Source organism: Camelus bactrianus, chromosome 6 (assembly GCF_048773025.1).
Source record: "Camelus bactrianus isolate YW-2024 breed Bactrian camel chromosome 6, ASM4877302v1, whole genome shotgun sequence".
NCBI lineage: Eukaryota > Metazoa > Chordata > Mammalia > Artiodactyla > Camelidae > Camelus > Camelus bactrianus.
In genome coordinates, this window is record NC_133544.1 from 62279619 (window position 1) to 62298719 (window position 19101).

General features: G+C 52.7%; 4 protein-coding genes across 7 annotated transcripts; 1 reads left to right on the forward strand and 3 right to left on the reverse strand.

The window, feature by feature from the left end:
- Positions 1 to 318: 318 nt before the first annotated feature.
- On the reverse strand, positions 319 to 6438 carry LTB4R (leukotriene B4 receptor). Of its 3 annotated transcripts, none has more exons than XM_074365720.1 (2): positions 2984 to 6438; positions 319 to 2378 (listed from the first exon to the last, which is right to left on the reverse strand). In XM_074365720.1, the coding sequence occupies exon 2, from the start codon at positions 2367 to 2369 to the stop codon at positions 1299 to 1301; it is 1071 nt and encodes a 356-aa protein (XP_074221821.1). In that variant the 5' UTR covers positions 2370 to 2378; positions 2984 to 6438; the 3' UTR covers positions 319 to 1298. The 3 variants fall into 3 exon arrangements, with proteins under 3 accessions (XP_074221821.1, XP_074221820.1, XP_074221819.1); XM_074365719.1 differs by having other exon boundaries at positions 2980 to 6438; XM_074365718.1 differs by lacking the exon at positions 2984 to 6438 and having other exon boundaries at positions 319 to 2958.
- A 154-nt stretch (positions 6439 to 6592) lies between these two features.
- Positions 6593 to 7878, reverse strand: LTB4R2 (leukotriene B4 receptor 2). The gene has a single exon (XM_074365721.1). The coding sequence runs from the start codon at positions 7876 to 7878 to the stop codon at positions 6814 to 6816; it is 1065 nt and encodes a 354-aa protein (XP_074221822.1). The 3' UTR covers positions 6593 to 6813.
- Positions 7879 to 10130: 2252 nt separating this feature from the next.
- Positions 10131 to 13071, forward strand: CIDEB (cell death inducing DFFA like effector b). The gene is made up of 5 exons (XM_010954787.3): positions 10131 to 10465; positions 10738 to 10882; positions 11777 to 11926; positions 12160 to 12350; positions 12515 to 13071. The coding sequence occupies exons 1-5, from the start codon at positions 10425 to 10427 to the stop codon at positions 12645 to 12647; spliced, it is 660 nt and encodes a 219-aa protein (XP_010953089.1). The 5' UTR covers positions 10131 to 10424; the 3' UTR covers positions 12648 to 13071.
- On the reverse strand, positions 13041 to 19066 carry NOP9 (NOP9 nucleolar protein). Of its 2 annotated transcripts, XM_010954789.3 has the most exons (10): positions 18671 to 19066; positions 18014 to 18463; positions 16962 to 17072; positions 16607 to 16748; positions 15725 to 15917; positions 14930 to 15070; positions 14400 to 14525; positions 13999 to 14235; positions 13672 to 13777; positions 13041 to 13321 (listed from the first exon to the last, which is right to left on the reverse strand). In XM_010954789.3, exons 1-10 carry the CDS (start codon positions 18915 to 18917, stop codon positions 13164 to 13166), a joined length of 1911 nt encoding a protein of 636 aa, XP_010953091.2. In that variant the 5' UTR covers positions 18918 to 19066; the 3' UTR covers positions 13041 to 13163. The 2 variants fall into 2 exon arrangements, with proteins under 2 accessions (XP_010953091.2, XP_010953092.2); XM_010954790.3 differs by lacking the exon at positions 14930 to 15070.
- Between the last annotated feature and the right edge of the window lie 35 nt (positions 19067 to 19101).

A 19101-nucleotide genomic window follows, 5' to 3' on the forward strand; every position in this document is an offset into this window, starting at 1 on the left:
CTTACTACGTAACATGGGCAGGAGGCCTGGGAAATAATCTGTTAGGTCCTTTCCCATTTCAGCTGCTGTTCTCAGATTGATCCACCATGTTTCCAGCAAGGGCCTGTAGACAGCTTGGGGGGTCTCCTGTTCTCAGGTCCCTCAGATGCCCCCTTGTCTTCTTCTGCATCCTTCTGCACAGATGCTGATATTACACGGGTCTTGATGCATCCATGGTTCATTGCCACCTGTTCATATTTCGGGATCCATGGGGAATATCTTGACACCCCAGATTTGTTGCAGATGTTGCACATGGATTTTTGGCTTTTCTCGTAGTGGTTCTTTTTTTTTTTTTTTTTTTTTTTAATGGGAGAGATTCAAAAGTACACTGCTGCTACTTCCTAAAATGCTGCCAGAACACAGCCAGCCCAAGGCCTTCTAAGACAGCAGTCATCCCTAGGAAAGACTGACATCCTTCTCACTCTTGCAAATCTGCGTTTCCTAAGGGTAACCACATCACAGAAAGCCCTCAGCTCCAGCTTACACCATAGTCTGTTTTTAGGGGCTGGCAGAATGCTGATGTGCAGAATTCTAGGGGATAAGATCTGATTACTTGGTTCTCAAGTGAGGCCTCTTGGGAGATGGAGGGAAGGAAGGCAATCCCTATCCCCTAGGACACTCTCACTGAAAAGACAAAGATTACTGGCAGAAAGTTGGAGTCCTGCTAACAAGGATACCTATCACAGCCTTCAGGGTAGACACCTCACAGCAGTGCTGTTTTCTCAGAAGGTCCGCTGAGTCAGGGAATCTGGACTGAGGAGCCCACATGGGTGGTCTTCCTTGGCCAGCTCCTTCAGCTGTCTGCAGACCTGTGTTGTTCTAAGTATGATGTGCAGACCACCTGCCTCAGCAGGGAAGGGAAGGAGGTCTGATTCCTAGGTCTGTCTTTGTGTCCCTTCCAAACTGAAAATCATGGGAAACTAAAAGATATGCCTCAACTATTGAGAAGGATCCCCTTAAGGGCAGCCAGGATCAACAACAGGATCAGATAATACACAAGTCCCACACACAGGGCTGACCCCATTTCAGAACCGAATTTTAATTGTAAAGCTGCCTAAAGGGGCCAGGCTCTCACTCTGCCCTGACTTGCCCCTCCCCTCCCTTTCTTCCGCTCCATCCCTGACAGGCGTTCTCCTCCTGGGGGAAGGGGGAGTGCAGAATTGAGTCAGGCCAGCGTGGGGGCATTCCCCCAGGAGGAAAGCAAGCATCCTTCCACCGCCACCCCACTCCCACCCCACCCCCCACCCCACCCTGCAGGTCTAGTTGGGTTCGCTTCCCTCCAGAGGGTTGGTGGAGACAGTGAGGCTCTCCACGGAGCCTGGCTCGGGACGGGTGGGGGCGCCCTTCACCGTCTGGACCAGTGTGGCCCCGCGGCGGGTGCTGGACATCTCGGAGCCGGTGCCCTCCAACAGCTTGGCGACGAAGCCCACGCCGGCCGAGCGCAGCAGGCCGCCGCCGGCGCACGCGTACAGCACGGGGTTCACGCTGCTGCTCAGGAAAGCCAGCGTGATGAGCACTTGGCGGGCCAGGTGCAGCCGCCGCCCCACGGGCCCGTCCTCCACGACCTTGCCCGCCACCGCGCGGACCGCCTGGGCCAGGTTCACCACGTGGTAGGGCAGCCAGAAGGCGGCGAAGGCCAGGATGATGAGCACCACCAGGCGGCCGGTGCGGCGGCTGCGGCGGAAGCGCCGGGCCTGCAGCCGCCGCCCGATGTCGGAGTAGCTGGCCACTATGGCCAGGAAGGGCAACAGGAAGCCCGTGAAGACCTCGAAGAACAGATGGAAGGCCCTGTGTCTTTCGCTGGGGTACTTCGGAAAGCATATAAGGCTCCTATTGTTGGGTCCCAGGTTCACCTGGCGGTACGCGATGACGGGCGTGGCCAGCAGAACAGATACCACCCAGATGCCTACCAGCACCCTCCAGGCAACCGCCTTGGTGCGAAGCTTCTGGGACACAAAGGGGAGGGCCACCGCCAGTGAGCGGTCCAGACTCATGGCCGTTATAAGCAGGACGCTGGCATACATGCTGACTCCGCAGACATAGTGGAGCAGGCGGCAGCCAGCCTGTCCAAAAGTCCAGGTGCCTTGGGTCAGGAAATGGAGGAAAAAGGGGCCAGTAAGCAATACGGCCAAATCGGCCAGAGCCAGGTTCAGCACCAGCAGGGCAGTGACAGAGCGTTTTCGCATCTTTACCAGGATGCTCCACACCACAAAGCTGTTGCCAGGAAGCCCCACAGCCAGGGCCACCGACAGTAAGATGATAGCCAGTAGAGAGATGAACATGACACCTGGCGAGGAGGGTGCTGCAGAAGATGTAATGTTTGTGGCCATTGCAAAGACCTGGAGAGTGAGGGTGGACATGTACATGAGGGTAAGGGATCAAGGGTTTCCTGACAGCCTGGACACCCCCTAGCCTGTTTAGTCTTTCTCCAAGATCAGCAGCATCAGATGCACTTCTGCAGTTTACTGCCCTCCTCACTGCCAACTGACCTGTCTCAAGGGGATCTGAGTAGAAAGATTAATTTCCTAACTGGGCCACAGGGCCCCTTCCTGCCCACAGACTCAGTTACAAAATAAACAGCAACAGAGGAAGCAGTATTTCTAGATCCTTTCAGCCTCCTTCCCTTAGGAACCAAATGAGGGGCTTTCCTTACCAATGCTGCATCCCTCAAAAGGTTAGCTCCTTTTCTCTCCTGCCAGGCCCTTAGCCCCCTCAGTCCCACTGACTTCCTCCAATCACCTACCCACTCGCCCCAGAGATGTCCAGGGTCCACAAAGAATAAGAGGGATGGGGGAGGATTTCATGGCTAGGAGACAAGAATAAATCCTCCCAAGTCCTTTTACCACTAGTCAGCCTTTCTTTGGAAATTCCTTTGGACCTTCTCTTATGGCTGCACCCTGCCCACCCCACCCCCACCTCCTCTACTCCCAGGATACTTACATACAGGCTTTTCGGGACACTGGTTCAAAGTAGGTGCCAATCCCAGGGTGAAGGTACAGCGGTGTAGCCTATCCTCAGATCTGTCGGAGCCAGGGGCCTGGCCTGGGATCTGGGTACTGTCAGCTAAGTCAGCCAGAGAGGAAGTACCACAGAGTACCGGAGGGAGAAGACACGTCTTCCTGAGGGTGGGGCTGAAACTCCTACCCACCTCCCTTCATTAGGAGGAGGGGATAGTCTTTGTGTCCCAGGAGAGCCCAGTGGGGAGGAGGGCTCCTCAGGGGTGGGATGAGAAGAGGAGAGCCCAGGAAGGGGCAGTAAGAGAGGAGAGATGGGTGAGGGGAGTGAGTAGGCTGGGTTGTGGCCTCAGATGCAGGTCTAGACTGGAGAATTGAACAGAAGAATAAATTGTGTCATACAGAAGAAGCGGGGAAGGAAGCTGGGAGGGGGGAAATGGGCTCAGATTAAGAGGCCAGAATGTCGGCTATCTCTCTGTCTTCTGTGAACAATGCAGACTTTTGATTAATAGAAGTGCGGATTGATACTGTAGCTAGGTTCTGGGTTTGGGTTAGGTGGCATCATGATTTATAGAGGACAGCAGTCTGTTTTTGGCTTGGATTCAGGCCATGACTGGGGTTTCATGGGGAGGGCCCTCTTCCAGAACCCCCCCATCCTTTCCCTCACTTAAAAGGACTGGTTCCATGCCTTTTAATTCTTTTGTCATCATAGACAGTTGACCTGCTGTTACAAAGGTGCTTCATCTTTAAGAAGATTCATTGCTATAGAAACAGTGGGTTACAACAGCCCCACATGATGGTTATGCGAGGATTCCAGGCCATACCACCATCTGAGGCAAAAACAAAAGGCTGTCCTGCCCCTGGGGCCCCTAGATTAGGCATTAAGAGATTTTTACTCCCTTCCAGGCAAGGTCAATGCCCCTACTCAGCCCGGAAGTAGTTTTGGAAGACAGACTGTCACCCCTCTGCACACCCGTAAGATTATAGGAGTAAAATCTCTGAGGGGAAAATGAGACAGGAGGGAAGGGGTCAGGGCACAGCCATTCAAGGAATGACACAGCAGTTAACACCAAAATGGTGGAAGACTCAACTCCCAGTAGGTCTTGAGGATCAAGATGGTGGGAGATTTGACTTCCAGTAGACCTTGAGCTTCATTATATGCTCATTGTAATATTAGCAATGGTAAACGACACTCCCACGGGCGCCATGACAGCTTCCAGGCTGCCCATAAAAGGTCAAAGAATGAGTGGTGGCCCAGTTCCTGGGAATCCCAGCCCCTTTCCCAGGGTAGTAGGAATGGTCCTCCCACTTGTTGGCATGTGAAGCTATCGAGCCCATTAAAAACTGGCAACACTGCTGTGCCCCGCAGCCTCTCTCGCTTCTTTGTTTTCAGAGATGGCCCTCACTCTGTTTATGGAGTATGTGTCTACTTTTACTTTAACCTGAGCACCCAACCCCCTCACCTCATGGCCTTTCTCTTGGCTTTTGAAACAGCCTACACTCTATGTAGTATGTATCTCTCTAAATAAATCTACCTTTACTCAAAAAAAAAAAAAAAAAAAAAAAGACTGGTTCCATTCTAGGTCCATCTCCCTTCTACTTGGCAGATGCCAAAGCCCAAAGGGTCTCTCTGTTATCACACAGAATGACAATCTCGGGGGACAGAGTATAGCTTAGTGGTAGAGTGCGTGCTCAGCATGCACAAGGTCCTGGTTTCAATCCCTAGTACCTCCACTGAAAAAAAAGAAAAGACAATTTTGTCTCCTTCCCCAACCACTTGCCTTGCACTTGCACATGTGGCTACCCTGCCATGTTAATTTGGATGTAAAATCTGGGCATCGGGTCCAGAGGTCATCACCACCTCTTTCCTACCTTCCCACAGTTCAGTCCCACCTTAGACACACAGAGAAAGCAGAGGCTGAGCAGAGGGAGCAGGTGTGAGGGAGAGGGGGCAGTGATACCTTATGCCTGCCCTTCCAAGAGGGAAACCAGGAATGTGGAAAGGGAAACAGCCTCCAGAAGTCTCACTCTCCCCTCTCCCTGGAAGGAGGGCAGTCTCCTCTTCTTGAACTTTCCTATAGAAGCTAAGAACTGAAAAGTCTTTCCTTCACTGTGACCATTTGCCTTCTTGCTTCCCTTCCAACAATGCCACTTCGCAGCAAAGACACAGAGTGTAATCGTGGTCATTGAGGTCCCTTACCCTTTGCAGTAACTCCACTTTCCCTGCTTTGAAAAAAGGCAGAGCAGAGTTGACCCAGCAGCTCTCAGGCAAAGGATATAACAAAAACCAAACAAACAAAAAGGGCTGAAACCACAGTAAGAACTGAAGGCAGAGATGAGGAAGGGCTTTCTGACCGCAGAGGGTGTGTGAGATGGGGACTACGTAATAGAAGTCATGGAGCCTCTGCCCCGGTGCATGAGGATAGGAAGTGGCTCCTGAGTCAGTGTTTGGGAATCAAAGCTACGGGCTTAGAGCCCCAGGGTCAACCAGAGGCCCCTTCTAATAGGAACTGGGTTGTCTCTACCTCCTCTCCCAGGCTGCTCCCCACCTCCATCCCTCTCAGTGGCCTTTCCTCCTCCACCTCAGACTAGACATTCTAAGCATACTTTCTGCCCCCGAAGTCCAGAGCTCCACCCCAGAACCTGGGGTGATGGCCAACCGTCTAAGTTTGCCTGGGACTGAGGGGGCTGGGACAGGAAACTTGCATTGCTAAAACAGGGAAAGTCTGACACAAATGGGGATGAATTGGTCACCCTAGTGACCACATGTGTGTGCCCATGGACATGCCCTGAAAAAGGACCCCATCCTACATCCCCAAACACAAGAATGTCAGGATCCAGAACAGTCTCAAGACTTAGAAACAGAGAGATTCCAAAAGATGGGGGCTGAGCAGTATTGGAGGAAGTGAAGAACAGTTAGCAGTCTTGGGAGGAGTCAAGAATTGGCTGAGAGAAGAGGGGGAGGAAGGAGAGATGTCCTCTCCCTGAAAAATCCTGCCTGTCCTCCAGATATCCACACCATCCCCCATCCTCCTCATCTCCAACTCCAGATGCCCCCTGGGTAAGTGAGTGCCTGCTCCTGGGCTCCTTTTTGAGTCAGGCGACATTTGGGAGGAGAGTTGGATTCAGAGGCTATGTCTCAGACTCCCAGGGTCCCTCCCCACTCCCCACCCAGTACCAACCACTAGGCAGACAGGAAAACTTTCCTTTCAAACCCCACAGTTGGCTTTCTCCTTCCAGAGCCAGTTCCCCCGACTCGGCTTTTACAGTCCCTAGAGAATGGACCCTATCACCATACCTCATCCAAGCACCCATACCTTTCCTTCCTCTTTCCCTCGTTATTTCCAGAGTGTTTCTGTGGGTTAGCTTGGGGGAACCAGGCCACCTGGGCTGCAGAGGACAGGTCAAAATGCCACTGAAAGCTGGCATTGCCCAGCCTTGGCCTGGCCCAGCAGGGAAACAGATGGCCTCAGTACAACTCAGGTGTGGTAAGCCACTAGGGGGAGCACCCTTCAGCCATCATGTATTGGCTGCCCAGTGTATTTCACAATAGCTATTGGCAACAAATAAACAGCTTTGGCACCTGGGCACATACCAACTTGCAAGTACATGATATTCTTTAACACGGACCAGACCATCACAATCCCTCAGTCTGGAGGAACTTGGGCCTGCCCCAGATATATAATAATTCTGCCCAGCCAGAGCCAAACTGGTCAGAGAAGGATCCCCAAACCCTCCAGAGGGGTTCCCTGAGTTCTGGGGGGCGATGGAAGGGGATAGGGAAGAGCATGCCCGGTTGCAGGGTTTGATGTCAAGGGTCTCATCCCTGACTGTCCTTCGCCCCGCCCCCGGGGTCTCCATTGCCGTGGCCCTGACCCGCCACTTTGAGCCGAGTGGTAGCTCGCAGCTCCATGGTCCCCTCTCTAGAGAGGCCGCCCCCTCGGGCCTCTCCAGAGCCCTCAAAGAGCCGCATGAGGAAGCGGGGACCCGCGCGGGGCAGCAAATTGCGGGCGGTGAAGACGTAGAGCACTGGGTTGACGCTGGAGCTGAAGAAGGCCAAAGCCGTAGTTCCAGCTCGCGCCGCCTGGCCCGCCCCGCCGAGCCTCGCCAAGGCCCCTTCGGGCGGAGCCAGAGCGGCGAGCACCTGCAGGACGTTGACGGCGTGGTAGGGGGCCCAGAGCAAGCCGAAGGCCAGCACGATGGCGCCCACCAGCCGGCCCACCTGCGTCCTGTGCCGCCCGGCGCCCCAGCGGGCGCCCCGCAGCCGCGCCAGCGTCACGCCGTAGCAGCCGAGCACCAGCCCAAAGGGAAACACGAAGGCGGTCAGGGTCTCCAGGCTCAGGTGGGCGGCGGCGTGGGCGCGCGATGGGTGGCACAGCTGGCACACACGGTCCGCCCAGAGGTGGCGGTAGACAGCGACCGGGCTGGCGAGCACCAGAGCGGCCAGCCAGACGGCCAGCAGCAGGCGGCGGGCCAGGGCGGGGCTGCGCAGCCGGGGTGCCAGGAAGGGGCGGGTGACGGCGAGGCAGCGCTGCAGGCTGAGCAGGCTGGTGAGCAGCACGCTGGCGTACATGCTGAGTGTGCACACGTAGTACACCGCCTTGCAGCCCGCCTGGCCCAGCGGCCAGGCCTTCCCGGTCAGGAAGGCCACGAAGAGCGGCGTGAGCAGCAGCACCAAGCCGTCGGCCAGCGCCAGATGCAGCACGAGCGTGGCCGCCAGCGGTCGCCCCCCGGCCGGCCGCCAGCCCGCCAAGCTCCACACGACGAAGCCATTGCCCGGCAGCCCCAGAAGCGCCGCCAGCAGCAGGAAGGCAGCGCCTGTGGCCCTCGAAGTCTTCGAGCTCAGCAGCGTCTCATTCCCTGGGGGACGGTAGCAGAGCGACATCCTTCTGCGCCTCCGGGGGGCGGGGACGGGGGATGGCTGAAAAGGGCCATAGAGCGCATTCAGGTGGTGGAGCAAAAAAGCCCTCTTGACTTCTGATGCCAGGTGAGAAGGCACTGTGCCTCCCCCACTTCTCTGCAGCCTGCCTCTCTCCTGTCCAGGAGCTTCTGTCTCTTCCTGGAGGACCCCAGCACCAACTCAAACACTACTTCTTCTTGGAACCCAAATCCCCTGCTCTCAGTCAGCCGACTTCCCTAGTCTTGACTCCCAGGCTGTCACTACTTCCACCTCCACCCTTCTAGCCGGGCCTCTCCCTCTTTGTCCAGCCCCGTTCTTTATACCTCAGGGCAAAAGTGAGTGGAGGGGAATAAAGTCTCATGGGCAGATCTACTTACCCAGCTGGGAGCTAGCAGGGTTGGGGGCCCCCGAGGAGCCCGGGGAAGCTGAAAGGCAAAGCGGCCGTGGGCAAGGTGCTTGTTCCTGTCCTGTGCCTATGAGGTTGGCAGCAAGTGAGGCGAGAATGGGGAGGAACAAGGTGGGGCTCCTCTCGGGCCTTTCCTGGGGCGCCTCCCTCACCCAGCTCCTTCCCATCATTAACATGTTCAGGCGTGTGAAAGCCTGCCTCCCCAGGAAACAGAATTAGCTGAAGGGGTGCAGGTAAGTTTCCCTGGTCATGTGGGTGAGAAGGGACACTGCTGGATGCTGCCCCTGGGTCCTGTTTCTGCACTCATTCCTGCTCCCACTCTGGTCCTACTCCTCCCACCCTATAGCCCTCATGCTCTCTGGCTGCTTGGCCTGCACTTAGCAGAGAAGGTGACCCAACTGCTCACTCCCCCCAACTGCTCTATCAGAGCCTGTTTTCAGACTCTTGACCCTGCTGAGCCCCCTTTTTCCTCAACTTCCTACCTATCCATCTCACCTCTTGCCTTGGGCCCTGCCCCAGTCATTTTATACTCATGACAGCTTTTAGTGTGCAGCATGGTGCTAGGTTCTGATGGGGATGGGGGCGGAGTGTAAAAAGGTGTCGGGGGTTTATAACCTGGTTGAGTAGTCCCAACACACAATCATGAAGGGGCCTCACTCCTGGGCTGCGGCAGGAAGGCAAGGACAAAAGAGAGGGTGCAGTGTAGAGACAGGCTGAAAAGCAGCCTTCTCTGGGTGTAGAGGTCTGGCAAAGCTTGAAAATAAAGAAATTTGGTAGATGGATAAAATTGAGGGAGGGGGAAAAAGGCTCCTGCCCTGTCAACAGTCAGAAGGGGGCTCCTTGGGAGCCAGGACACCATTATTGTCTCCATTATTGTTGGATTTCCTCCAAAGCAGAACCTGAGTTGAGAGTGTGGGTACGGGTAATCCTGTATTGGGGAGGTCAGCTCAGGAAGCAGGGGAAGAGAGGGAAGAAGAAAGCCAATAAAAGTGTGTTGCTGAACTTCTTCCATGGGCCTCAGGAACCTCTGAGTGCAGACAGAAGACCGGGGCGCTTACACCCAGCTCACATTCCCCATTGTTGGAGTTGTCCTAGAGGCATGAATGCCCTTATACACACCTGCAGCTTGTACTTGTCAGGGGGCTGAGTGGGCTGCCACAGCTTCAGATCAGACTCCTAGGCAGGAAAGCACAAAGACTTGTGCTCATGTGAGGGCTTCACTGTCAATGAGAGTCTGAGCTTCCACACAACTGTACATCACAACTGTGGCTGAAGTCAGAGATAGGACACGGGGCCCCAAAAGCAAAAGTCCTGATGCCATCAAGGGATGCACCCCCCACTTCCCCTTTCACATCTCCTTCATGCCTATTAAGTGGCCAAAGGAGAAATGTGAGAGAGTGACTAATCCAGTGTGGCTGAAGCAGGCAGTTCTAGAGAATGAAAGCAGAGAAATGTTGAGCCAGCCCCTCCCGTAGACCACAGAGGGAAGAGCAGAAAAGCAGAAGGCCAGGGTCCCAGACAGGATCTTGGTGACCCCATATGCATGGATCAGGACCCATCCTCCCCTCGCACCCCACCCAGGCACACCACCCCACCTCCTATTTTCTTCAAGCCCTGCCCATCCTCAGCAACGCCTGCCTTTCCATAAAGCTGCAGTTCATGGCTTTTTCAATAGGTGGCAGCACATAAAGAGCAAATCACACATAATGCTGCATCTTCCAGATTGGGAGCCAGAAACCGGCCCTAGAAATTCCCTCCATATAAAGAAAAACACCAGCGACCACATTCCATCCTCTTACATAGATCATTTACCCTCACATCACACGCCACCCCCAGAGACACGCACACACACAAACTTCCATGGCTTTTGCCAGGCACCTCTGGGCCTTGATCCTTCTTTGGTGACCCTGTCTAGGCCCCTCCCTTCCTCCCTCCCCTTGGACTTTGCCCTTCTTACTGGCCAGGCAGGGGGGCCAGAGTCCAGGCTTGACTCATCCCCCACCTCATTGGGGCTGAGATCTCAGCTCTGTAACAGAAAACACCACCACTTCAGCTCCAACACAACAGAGAACCACCCAGCCCAGAACTCCCGGGAGAGGCAACTCTCCTGCTCCTTCCCTCCACCATGGACTACCTCTCTGCCCTGAACCCCAGCAGCCTGCTCAGGTGATTTCTAACCCTTCTGTCCACACTCCAACTCTGGGGATGTGGGCAAGGCACACCCTCCCCGTCCCCACTTTCCACACTGGGCTTGTCCAGCTCCTAAACCACCACCCCATCCCTACTCCATGGTCTCTCCCTCTATCCCTAGGCTACTCTGATCTGCAAACCTAGATCCCTCCCTCCCAACCTCCCTAATTCTCCAGCCACGCCACCCCCATCATCCCCATTGCATTCACCAAGACCCTCACTCCTTGATCTTTCTTCCCACCTACCAGGTCGGTATCCAATATGAGCTCAGATTTTGGCCGTAAGGTCTGGACCTCAGCTTCACCACCCCAGCGACCTTTCCGCGTCTGTGATCACAAGAGGAGCACCCGGAAAGGCCTGACAGCCGCCACCCGCCAGGAACTGCTAGACAAGGCGAGTGAGCCAAGTCCCTGGGTTCCAACTGAGGGGCAGCCAAGGAGCTAGTGAAGAGTGAGACCTCAGAATGGTGACCAGAAAGGGCAGAGTTTACAGGGCTGCCACTTCCTCAGGACTGAGAGCAGCGGGGTGAGCCCCATGACTTCCGCTGCATTTGGGTCAATTCACTTTTTTTTCAAAGAGCAGGCTTTTCTCCAGGGGTGGGGAAGGAGTAGATAGGGTTGAAAGCATAGAATTCAGAACTCAGTATGGAATAGCAATTTGTATGACAGATCAAATTCAAGTCCTGATTCTGCTGCTTCCTAGTGTCAAAACTTGGAAAGTTATTCAGCCTATTAATACTTCAGTTTCTTCACCGGGAAAAAGAGAACAATAAGACAGCTACCTCCTAGGGCTGTTGGAAGGGATAAACATGGATAATGTATGTAAAGTGCTACAAAGATACTTGACTCGAGTAAAGACTCAAAAAAGGTTACAAGTCATTAATTATTACTGAAAACAGCTCTGGAGAATGCTGAGAGGGCGGGAGAGAGTGAGGTAGGACATTGGAGATAAGACCCTATCGACAGGCCCCCATCAACATAGTGTCTACATCCATTCAAGAGAACCTGGCTGGCTTTTCAATTCCCAGCCAGCAGGCATGGCTTGGAAGGAGGCTGGGAGAGATGACAGTGATATGGTCGGAGCAAAGCAGGAAAAGGACAGCCCCTAGCCCCAACAACTAAAGAATGTTGTGAGCTGGAGCCATTTGAAGAGATGACAAAGCACCAGGAAGTAGAGTTGGGAGATCAACCAGCGTCGAGGGCCAACGGTTGGGTGCTGGGCAGCTGCATAGGGACAAGCCGTGAGGTAAGCTTTGCCCCTTCCCTCCTGCTTCTTGCCACTGGGCAGGCCTTGGAGGCTCTGCTGCTGAGTGGAGTGCTGACACTGGTGCTAGAGGAGGATGGCACAGCCGTGGAGAGCGAGGACTTCTTCCAGCTGCTGGAGGATGACACATGCCTGATGGTGCTGGAGTTGGGACAGAACTGGAGCCCCAGCAGGGTGAGACCCACACTGGGACTGCTATAGGCCATGGATCCTTTGTATCTTTCCCAAGCCTCTTCTCTTGCCTAACCCTGATCTTGGGGGCAGAGGCAATGGGAGAGGTGAGGAATTGTCGAGGATTCTGTATCGTGGACAGTCCGGGGAAGGGTGGGTCTGTCCCAGTGCTGATGGGGATTAGTGGTGGATGTCAGCACGTGAGAGTCCACTGCACTGATGGGGGCGCCCTACAGAGTGGGATGCAGTTGTACGGCCTGGGCCGGGAGAAGCCCAGGCACAGCAAGGACATCGCGCGCATCACCTTCGACGTGTACAAGCAAAACCCTCGAGACCTCTTTGGCAGCCTCAACATCAAAGCCACATTCTATGGGCTCTACTCCATGAGTTGTGACATCCAAGGACTCGGCCCAAAGAAAATACTCAGGTCAGAGACAAACACGTCACACTTCCCCACCCCTACAGCTGCAGTTTCCGTAATTCCTTCTGCACGCCCCTACCCTGTTCGCTCTCCCTTGTGGAAAACTCAGCCCACCTCTGGCCTCCTCCCAGGTGCCCCCACCCATCCGACTTCTTGTCTCTGCCCTTCAGGGAGCTTCTCCGATGGGCCTCTGCACTGCTGCAAGGCCTGGGCCACGTGCTGCTGGGACTCTCCTCCACCCTTCGCCATGCAGTGGAAGGGGCTGAGCAGTGGCAGCGGCAAGGTCGCCTCCATCCCTACTGAGAAGGAGCTCTGAGCTTCTGCCCTAGACTCATTCCAAGAAACAGCATCAGGTTTGGGGGCCTGCAGACAGTGCAGACCCGATAACTCACCTGATTTCCCCACTGTCCTCTGACCCCATCATGAAAGGCCCCATCCGCATAATGCCCTACACCGCTGGCCTATGCCCATTCCTGAAGAACGCTCTCTTCCCAGCCATCTTTCCAGCCTCCCACTTACTCTTAAGGCCACAGCCTGTCCCCAGGCATCTGGATCCCACCCTGATTGCTGCTACATGTAGAGATCCTTACAACTCCTCCTGTCCCTAAGTTCTCCATGCCCTGAAAACAGCCCTCTCTAACTTTATCTCAACATCTCTATTTCTTTGTATCCCTCCCCGCAAATAAAACAAAAGTGTTTCCAATAAAAATACAAAAATGTTTTATCAGTAAGACTTTTGACTCCAATTTAAACTAGTAATAGGTCATGATATAGATACTTCCTTTCCCCCTCCCTCAACGCCCAGTCTGATCCAGGGTCTCAGTCTTCAAGTACTGAGTTCAAGGCCCGTCTCCGCTTGGCCACCGCACCCTGCTGCTGTTCCCAAGCCTCTCGCCGCTTCAGGAAGGTAGTCAGGGCCACATTTCGAGCCACATGGTGGCCAAAAGTATCTCTTATCAGCTCCTGGTTCCGCTCCCCTGCAAAGGGAAACATTCATGTTCAGTGTCACCATGTAGTCACACACCCAAGCTTGAAGAGACTCTACTTGGGGTGAAGGTCTCTCCATTTTCCTGGGACCCTGGGCCTACTTCAGGCTAGAGTTAACACCAAACTGCCCAGAGAACAGAAGTCAGGAGGAGGGGTGGGCACATGGGGCTGTACACTCAGCAGAGGGGTAGCGGAGAGCAGCCTGCCAAGAACCCGTGGCTAAGACTACACTTTGGAACTGAAGTCTCTGCTGAATTTAGGTCCACTCCCCAGCCACTCAGCTCTTTGGAGTGAGAAAAGGGAACTTATGGAAAGGTCACAGATTGGTGCTGGTACTCACCCAGCTCAGCAGCAATTTCCTTCCGGGCCCCCAAGGCTGCTCCACTCCAGATGGCATCTAGCACACGGCTGCCATGGCGACTACATGCCAGAGCCACATACTGTCCCTGCATTGAGACAAGCAAGGTAAGTCCCTCTAGGGCAGTTCACAAGTGTGTTGGGGCGGGGGTGGGGGGTGAAGTTTAGAGGTTGACTGAAGCAGTCTAGGGACTACGTATGGTCTCTTTGACTCTGAAGGACAGTCCTGAGGGAAGCTCACATTCTCTAAATGTAGGAGGCAGAGGAATCTAAATGGAAGAGGAATCCGAGCAGCGGCCAGAACTCTAACCTTTAGGGTCTTGAGCGCATGGCAGCGCTGCTTGCGCGTCACGGAGGGGCTGGTCAGGACAGCATCAACCACATGGGAACCAGCAGGGCTCTGCGCCAGAGCCAGAAGCTGTGGTCCTGTCAAGGCACCCAGACTTCGAAGTATAAGACCAGGACTGGAGAAATGCAGCAAATGCTGGAGCAGTAGAGACCCAAGGACTGTCACTTCCCCCAGGTCCCTGGCTGTGGCCATTTCCACCTAGAAGGACAGAGACAGGGAATTAGGAGGCAGCCACCAAACTGCTCCCTAACTTGGATGAAGCTAGAGATCTCACCATCCCCATCTCAGTGATGAGGGGCTTCCTAAACCCTGGGAAGCCTGGTCCCCAATTATTCACAGGTTTGGCCTCTCCCCTACCTCACCTGGTGCTCTGCAGGCACCGCCCCCTCCTCCTCCGCCAGGCCATAGTACACCTCATACGCCATCAAAGCAGCAAAGAGAGGCACACAGGCCACTTGCCGGGAAGAGGGCTCTGCACAGTGGAATGCCTAGCAGGGAAGACAGAACACGATGAAACTGAAACTACTTCATCCCTAACCCCAACTTCCCAGTCAGAAGAAAGCATTCAGGAGAAATGAGAACACCTAACTCCACAAGAATGCAAACTGCATGTGGATAGGATCTCATCTGCCTTGCTGTATCCCCAACCTCTATAAATGTAACAAAGGCTGCATAAACATTTATTCCTTAAAAAAACTTCTCTCTTTGTTCTGGGAGACAATTTTTATTCCAGGGCCATGAGATGGTTTAGACTCATCTTCCCCTGTATCTCTGAATTCCCTGCACATGAGACCTCTTGGGTTCAGAGATACAACAACTAGAGATTAGATAAGTTCCAGCAGGTAGAATTTGAACCGAGGGCATAAATGGGTTGCAGGTAACCCCCACTCACCTCCAACAACAGCTGCAGGACCTGGGATTGGTGGGTCCCAACTCTACGGCAGGCCCCCACTAGGGCAATGACCACCCCTGAGTGACCCTGGGCCAGCACAGCTTCCAGGGCAGGGCTTAGCTCCTCAAACACGGGGGACAGCTGAGAGGAGAAACAGGATAAAGAATCTGGCGTTTTGATAACAGTGGGCTAATTTATTCAGAGAAATCTTCCTGTCAAAAACAACTAAAAATGCTAGATCAAACATAAAAGCACTGCCAATACCAGGACTTTGGTTTGGCTGGATAAGGAAGTTCCAGAACAAAGGGGCAGTCTGAGAGCTGCTGCCTCATGTGGGGAGGGGACTGTAAATGGCCATACTCTGGAGAGAAGGGAGGATGAGGATTAAACCTGCCCCTCCACTCTAACTCTCATCCCAGGAGACCCCAGGGAAGCATGCCTTGGCGCTAAGCAGCAACGGAAAAGAGAAGCTACAACAACAGCTCCAGTGCTCATATGGATTTGCAGCCAAGTACCCAGAGACTGAGCGAGCCATGGATGCTTATGCTGCGAAGTGGGATTAAGCCAGTCTCCTGCTGGCACTGACACCTGAGAGAAGCCACAGCAGATCCTCTCTGGGAAGAAGGCACCTTCAGCCTAAGCTCTGGGAAACCCCCAAGAATAAATTCTCAAGGGGAATGGCCAGCACACGGTCAGACATACAGAGGCAGGCACACAATAAAACAAATCTCAATGAATAAGAACTAACAGCAACAACAGAGTACAGAAACAGACTCAGCCAAGTTCCCAACTCACCAGCTCAGGGGTGGTGATAGCATCCAGTAAACGCTGCAAAGGGAAGTTGGCAATAGGATGTGCAGCCAGCGTCTGCAGCTGTCCTCGGAAGTGATCCTCAAAGAGGCTCTGGAGCCTTGGGGGCTCTGACACCAGCAGCACCTGCTCCAGGAGTCTGGAGCTCGTCTGATCACGCAGAAATAACAGTAGGGGGCTGGGGACAAGGAGGAGGTGATCACTTCATCCAAAATACCCACATCACTGGACTTATCATGGTGAGCGTTTTGAAGTGTATTGGAATATCAAATCATTATGTTATATGATGGGAACTAACATGGTGTTGTAGGCCAATCATACTTCAAAACCAACCAAACAAAAAAACCAACTCAGAGGAAAAAACATCTGATTTGTGGTTACCAGAGGGATGGAGGGTATGGGAGAGGGGGAACTGGATGAAGACAGTCAAAAGGTACAAACTTTTAGTTATAAATAAATACTAGGGGTGTGATGTACAACATGGCAAATGTAACTAACACTACTGCATGTTTATATAAAAGCTTTTAAGAGTAAATCCTAAGAGTTCTCATCACAAGGAAAACAATTCTTTTTCTATTTCTTTAATTTTGTAACTATATGAGACAATGAATGCTCACTAAACTTACTGTGGTAATCATTTCATGAGGTAACTCAAATAATTATGCTGTACATAATGTACATTAAACTTATATAGTGCCATATGTCAAGCATATCTCAATAAAACGGGACAAAATAAAATAAAATGACAAAAAAATTAAACAAAATGAAAACCTTTGTCTTTTAAAACAAACAAATAAAATACCCACATCATGTCATTCATTTCACACAGCCCATCAACCTTGGTCAATCCTGAGGCCCTGCCCATACCTGCCATCTGCTGAGGAATTGCGGCTACTCAGGTAGCCAATCACAGCATTGCAGAGGTGGGCACAACACTGGGGCCGTTTGCGGTGTAAGATCTGTAAGGCCACTTGAAGGCAGAAGCTGGAGATCTTGTCAGTGATAAACACTGTGAGGAGAGGGCAGAAATAAAAGCAGCTTTCTCAAAATCCAGACAACCTGTACAACCTCAAACAACAAGGTACAATGGACTTTGGACATAAGTGGTCTATACAGAAAAAAAAAAAAAAAAGACAAATAAAACAGCTCAAAATAAGAGGCTTGTCTGATGACAATCACCACCAGAAAAGTAGACCCTAGACCCTCCTATTTCCCTCCTTACCAGCAATGTCCTTCAGAAAGCAGGAGCTCACGTCCTGAAGGCAATTCAAGAAGGTTTCAGGAACCTCGAAATCAGTTGGCTTACATTCCCGAGTTGGAGCCCTTTGTGCTTCTGAAGGCAGATCAAGAACGTGCACGATAAAAAGAACAAAAAAAAGAATGTGTGCGATATATACATACGTGTATGACTGAATCACTATTCAGTACACCAGAAATTAACACAACATTGTAAACCAACTACACTTCAACAAAAATAAATAAATAGATAAAAAGAACGTATGCAGTGGTGAGATCACAAACTGCCATCCAGGAGGGAGAATTTCATAACTGAACAAGGATTCAGCTTGGAGATGCAGAACACATACAGTACAACTGAATGTCTCTTCTCATCTGGATGATTGAACTGAGAGACTACGTTTCTGTTTTAATTTTTCTAAGAAACTTCAACCAGGCCCATAGGTGATAGGCCAAACTCCTCAGCCAGGAATTCAAAGTGTTCCAAAATCAGGCCTCACCTAAACTCACTACGTTATTTCCCAACATTTTTCAAAATATAGGTTGCTGCTTATGAGTGTATCATGAAATCAATTTAGTGGGTCTCAACAAGCATTTTTTAATGGAACACAAGAGAATAGAATAAAAGTAAAGAAAATATCAGAGTGGGTTGCATGTAGTAAGGGGACTGTTTCCTGAACTTCTGCTTGACTCCAATATGTGTGTATATATAAAGAAAAAAAAAACCTCATGCAATATATTTGTATATATACACATATGTATGTTGAGTCACGTTTAAAAAAACTTTTTTTCTTACTGTAAGTTGTGGCTGAAGTCCAATGCTGGAATGAATTACCTCTTTTCCTTGGCCCCATTCTTCTAACAGCTATTCTCTAAACACGCCTATGCATCCTCACCCCTGGGCCTCTATGCACACTAATCTTTGGCTTGGTATCCCTGTCCTTCTTTCTCTGCCAATTCTTCAAGGTCCTGAAGAAATATTCTTCTGCTTATTTTCTCCTTCCCACTAGGTCCACATCCCTCTCTTGAAATACTCACCAGGTGACTGGGAGCCACGGTGCCTGGCTCTCTCAGACTCCAGAAGAGTCCCGCCCAATACCTGCAGCAAAGTTCTGACCACGAAGCTGCCATGGGTGTCTCCACAGTAGAAAAGAAAATCACCACACACCTCTGCTGCTAGTCCCAGGACCAGCTCCTCTAGGGTCTCCAAAGGACCATCCTTCCCTTCCTCCTCCTCCTCCTCTTCTTCCTCTGCAGGGCTCCCTAGCAATCGAGGCAGCTGCAGCAAAGCACTTTGCAATACATGGACCCCGCATCGATGACAGGCCACAAAACGCAAGTCGGAGCGCAGAGCAGCCCATACTCGACACAACGATTTCAGGGGACTGAACCCCAACAGTTCCTGCAGCATCTCACTACCGGTCCTGTTTGTGGCCAAGGCTAGGGCCTGAGCCTCCACTTCTTTCAAAATGTTGTGCACCATCAGCTCTGGAAAAACAAGGAATATATCAAAGAGAATGCGAGGAGGATAAGATTATGTCCCATTACTTAACCAAGGGGCGACGAGTGAAGAAGAGGATACAGGAGATGAAACTAGGTCCCCACACCCTGAGGACCCACGAACATTTCCTTGCCTGTCCTGGATTATATGACCAACTAATCCATCCCTTGACCCACCCCGAAGTTGCTCCCTACCTCGTTCTTCTCCCGTCTCGGGGGCCTCTTTCAGCGCCGATAGTGCCCGGCGGAAATACCCCAGAGCTTCCGGGCTCAGGTGAGGGTATGCATCTGGAGCCGGCTCCGAGCGCCCGTCCGGAGGCGGGCAGGGTGGTCGCTGGCGGCCTGCTGGGGGACGCCCCGACCCCTTGGCCCCGCGCCCTCGTTTGCCTCCAGCTGGGAACCGGCGCCCTGCCTGGTGGGGGGAGCGCGGACCCAGCCCCATGGGTGCTTTGGGTCCTCTTCGTGGGAGAAAGATTCCTTGGTCGCAAGGGAAACCTCACACAGCCCGGTACAGGACGGGGCCTGGCCGAGTTTAGACACGCCGGCGCGCTCAGGGCGCAGTGTTACACGTCATAAGCCGGCGACGGCCCACCTAGGGTGGGCGTGGTTATCGCCGAATCGCCCCG

Coding starts and splice junctions, on each gene's coding strand:
- CIDEB (XM_010954787.3), top strand. CDS start 10,425: ATGGACTACCTCTCTGCCCTGAACCCCAGCAGCCTGCTCAG. Junction 10,466..10,737: donor AACCCCAGCAGCCTGCTCAG/GTGATTTCTAAC, acceptor CCCACCTACCAG/GTCGGTATCCAATATGAGCT. Junction 11,927..12,159: donor AGAACTGGAGCCCCAGCAGG/GTGAGACCCACA, acceptor GGCGCCCTACAG/AGTGGGATGCAGTTGTACGG.
- LTB4R (XM_074365718.1), bottom strand. CDS start 2,405: ATGTACATGTCCACCCTCACTCTCCAGGTCTTTGCAATGGCCACAAAC.
- NOP9 (XM_010954789.3), bottom strand. CDS start 18,917: ATGGGGCTGGGTCCGCGCTCCCCCCACCAGGCAGGGCGCCGGTTCCCA. Junction 15,071..15,724: donor CTATCACCACCCCTGAGCTG/GTGAGTTGGGAA, acceptor TTCTCCTCTCAG/CTGTCCCCCGTGTTTGAGGA. Junction 13,778..13,998: donor ATGCGCTCAAGACCCTAAAG/GTTAGAGTTCTG, acceptor GTCTCAATGCAG/GGACAGTATGTGGCTCTGGC.
- LTB4R2 (XM_074365721.1), bottom strand. CDS start 7,878: ATGTCGCTCTGCTACCGTCCCCCAGGGAATGAGACGCTGCTGAGCTCG.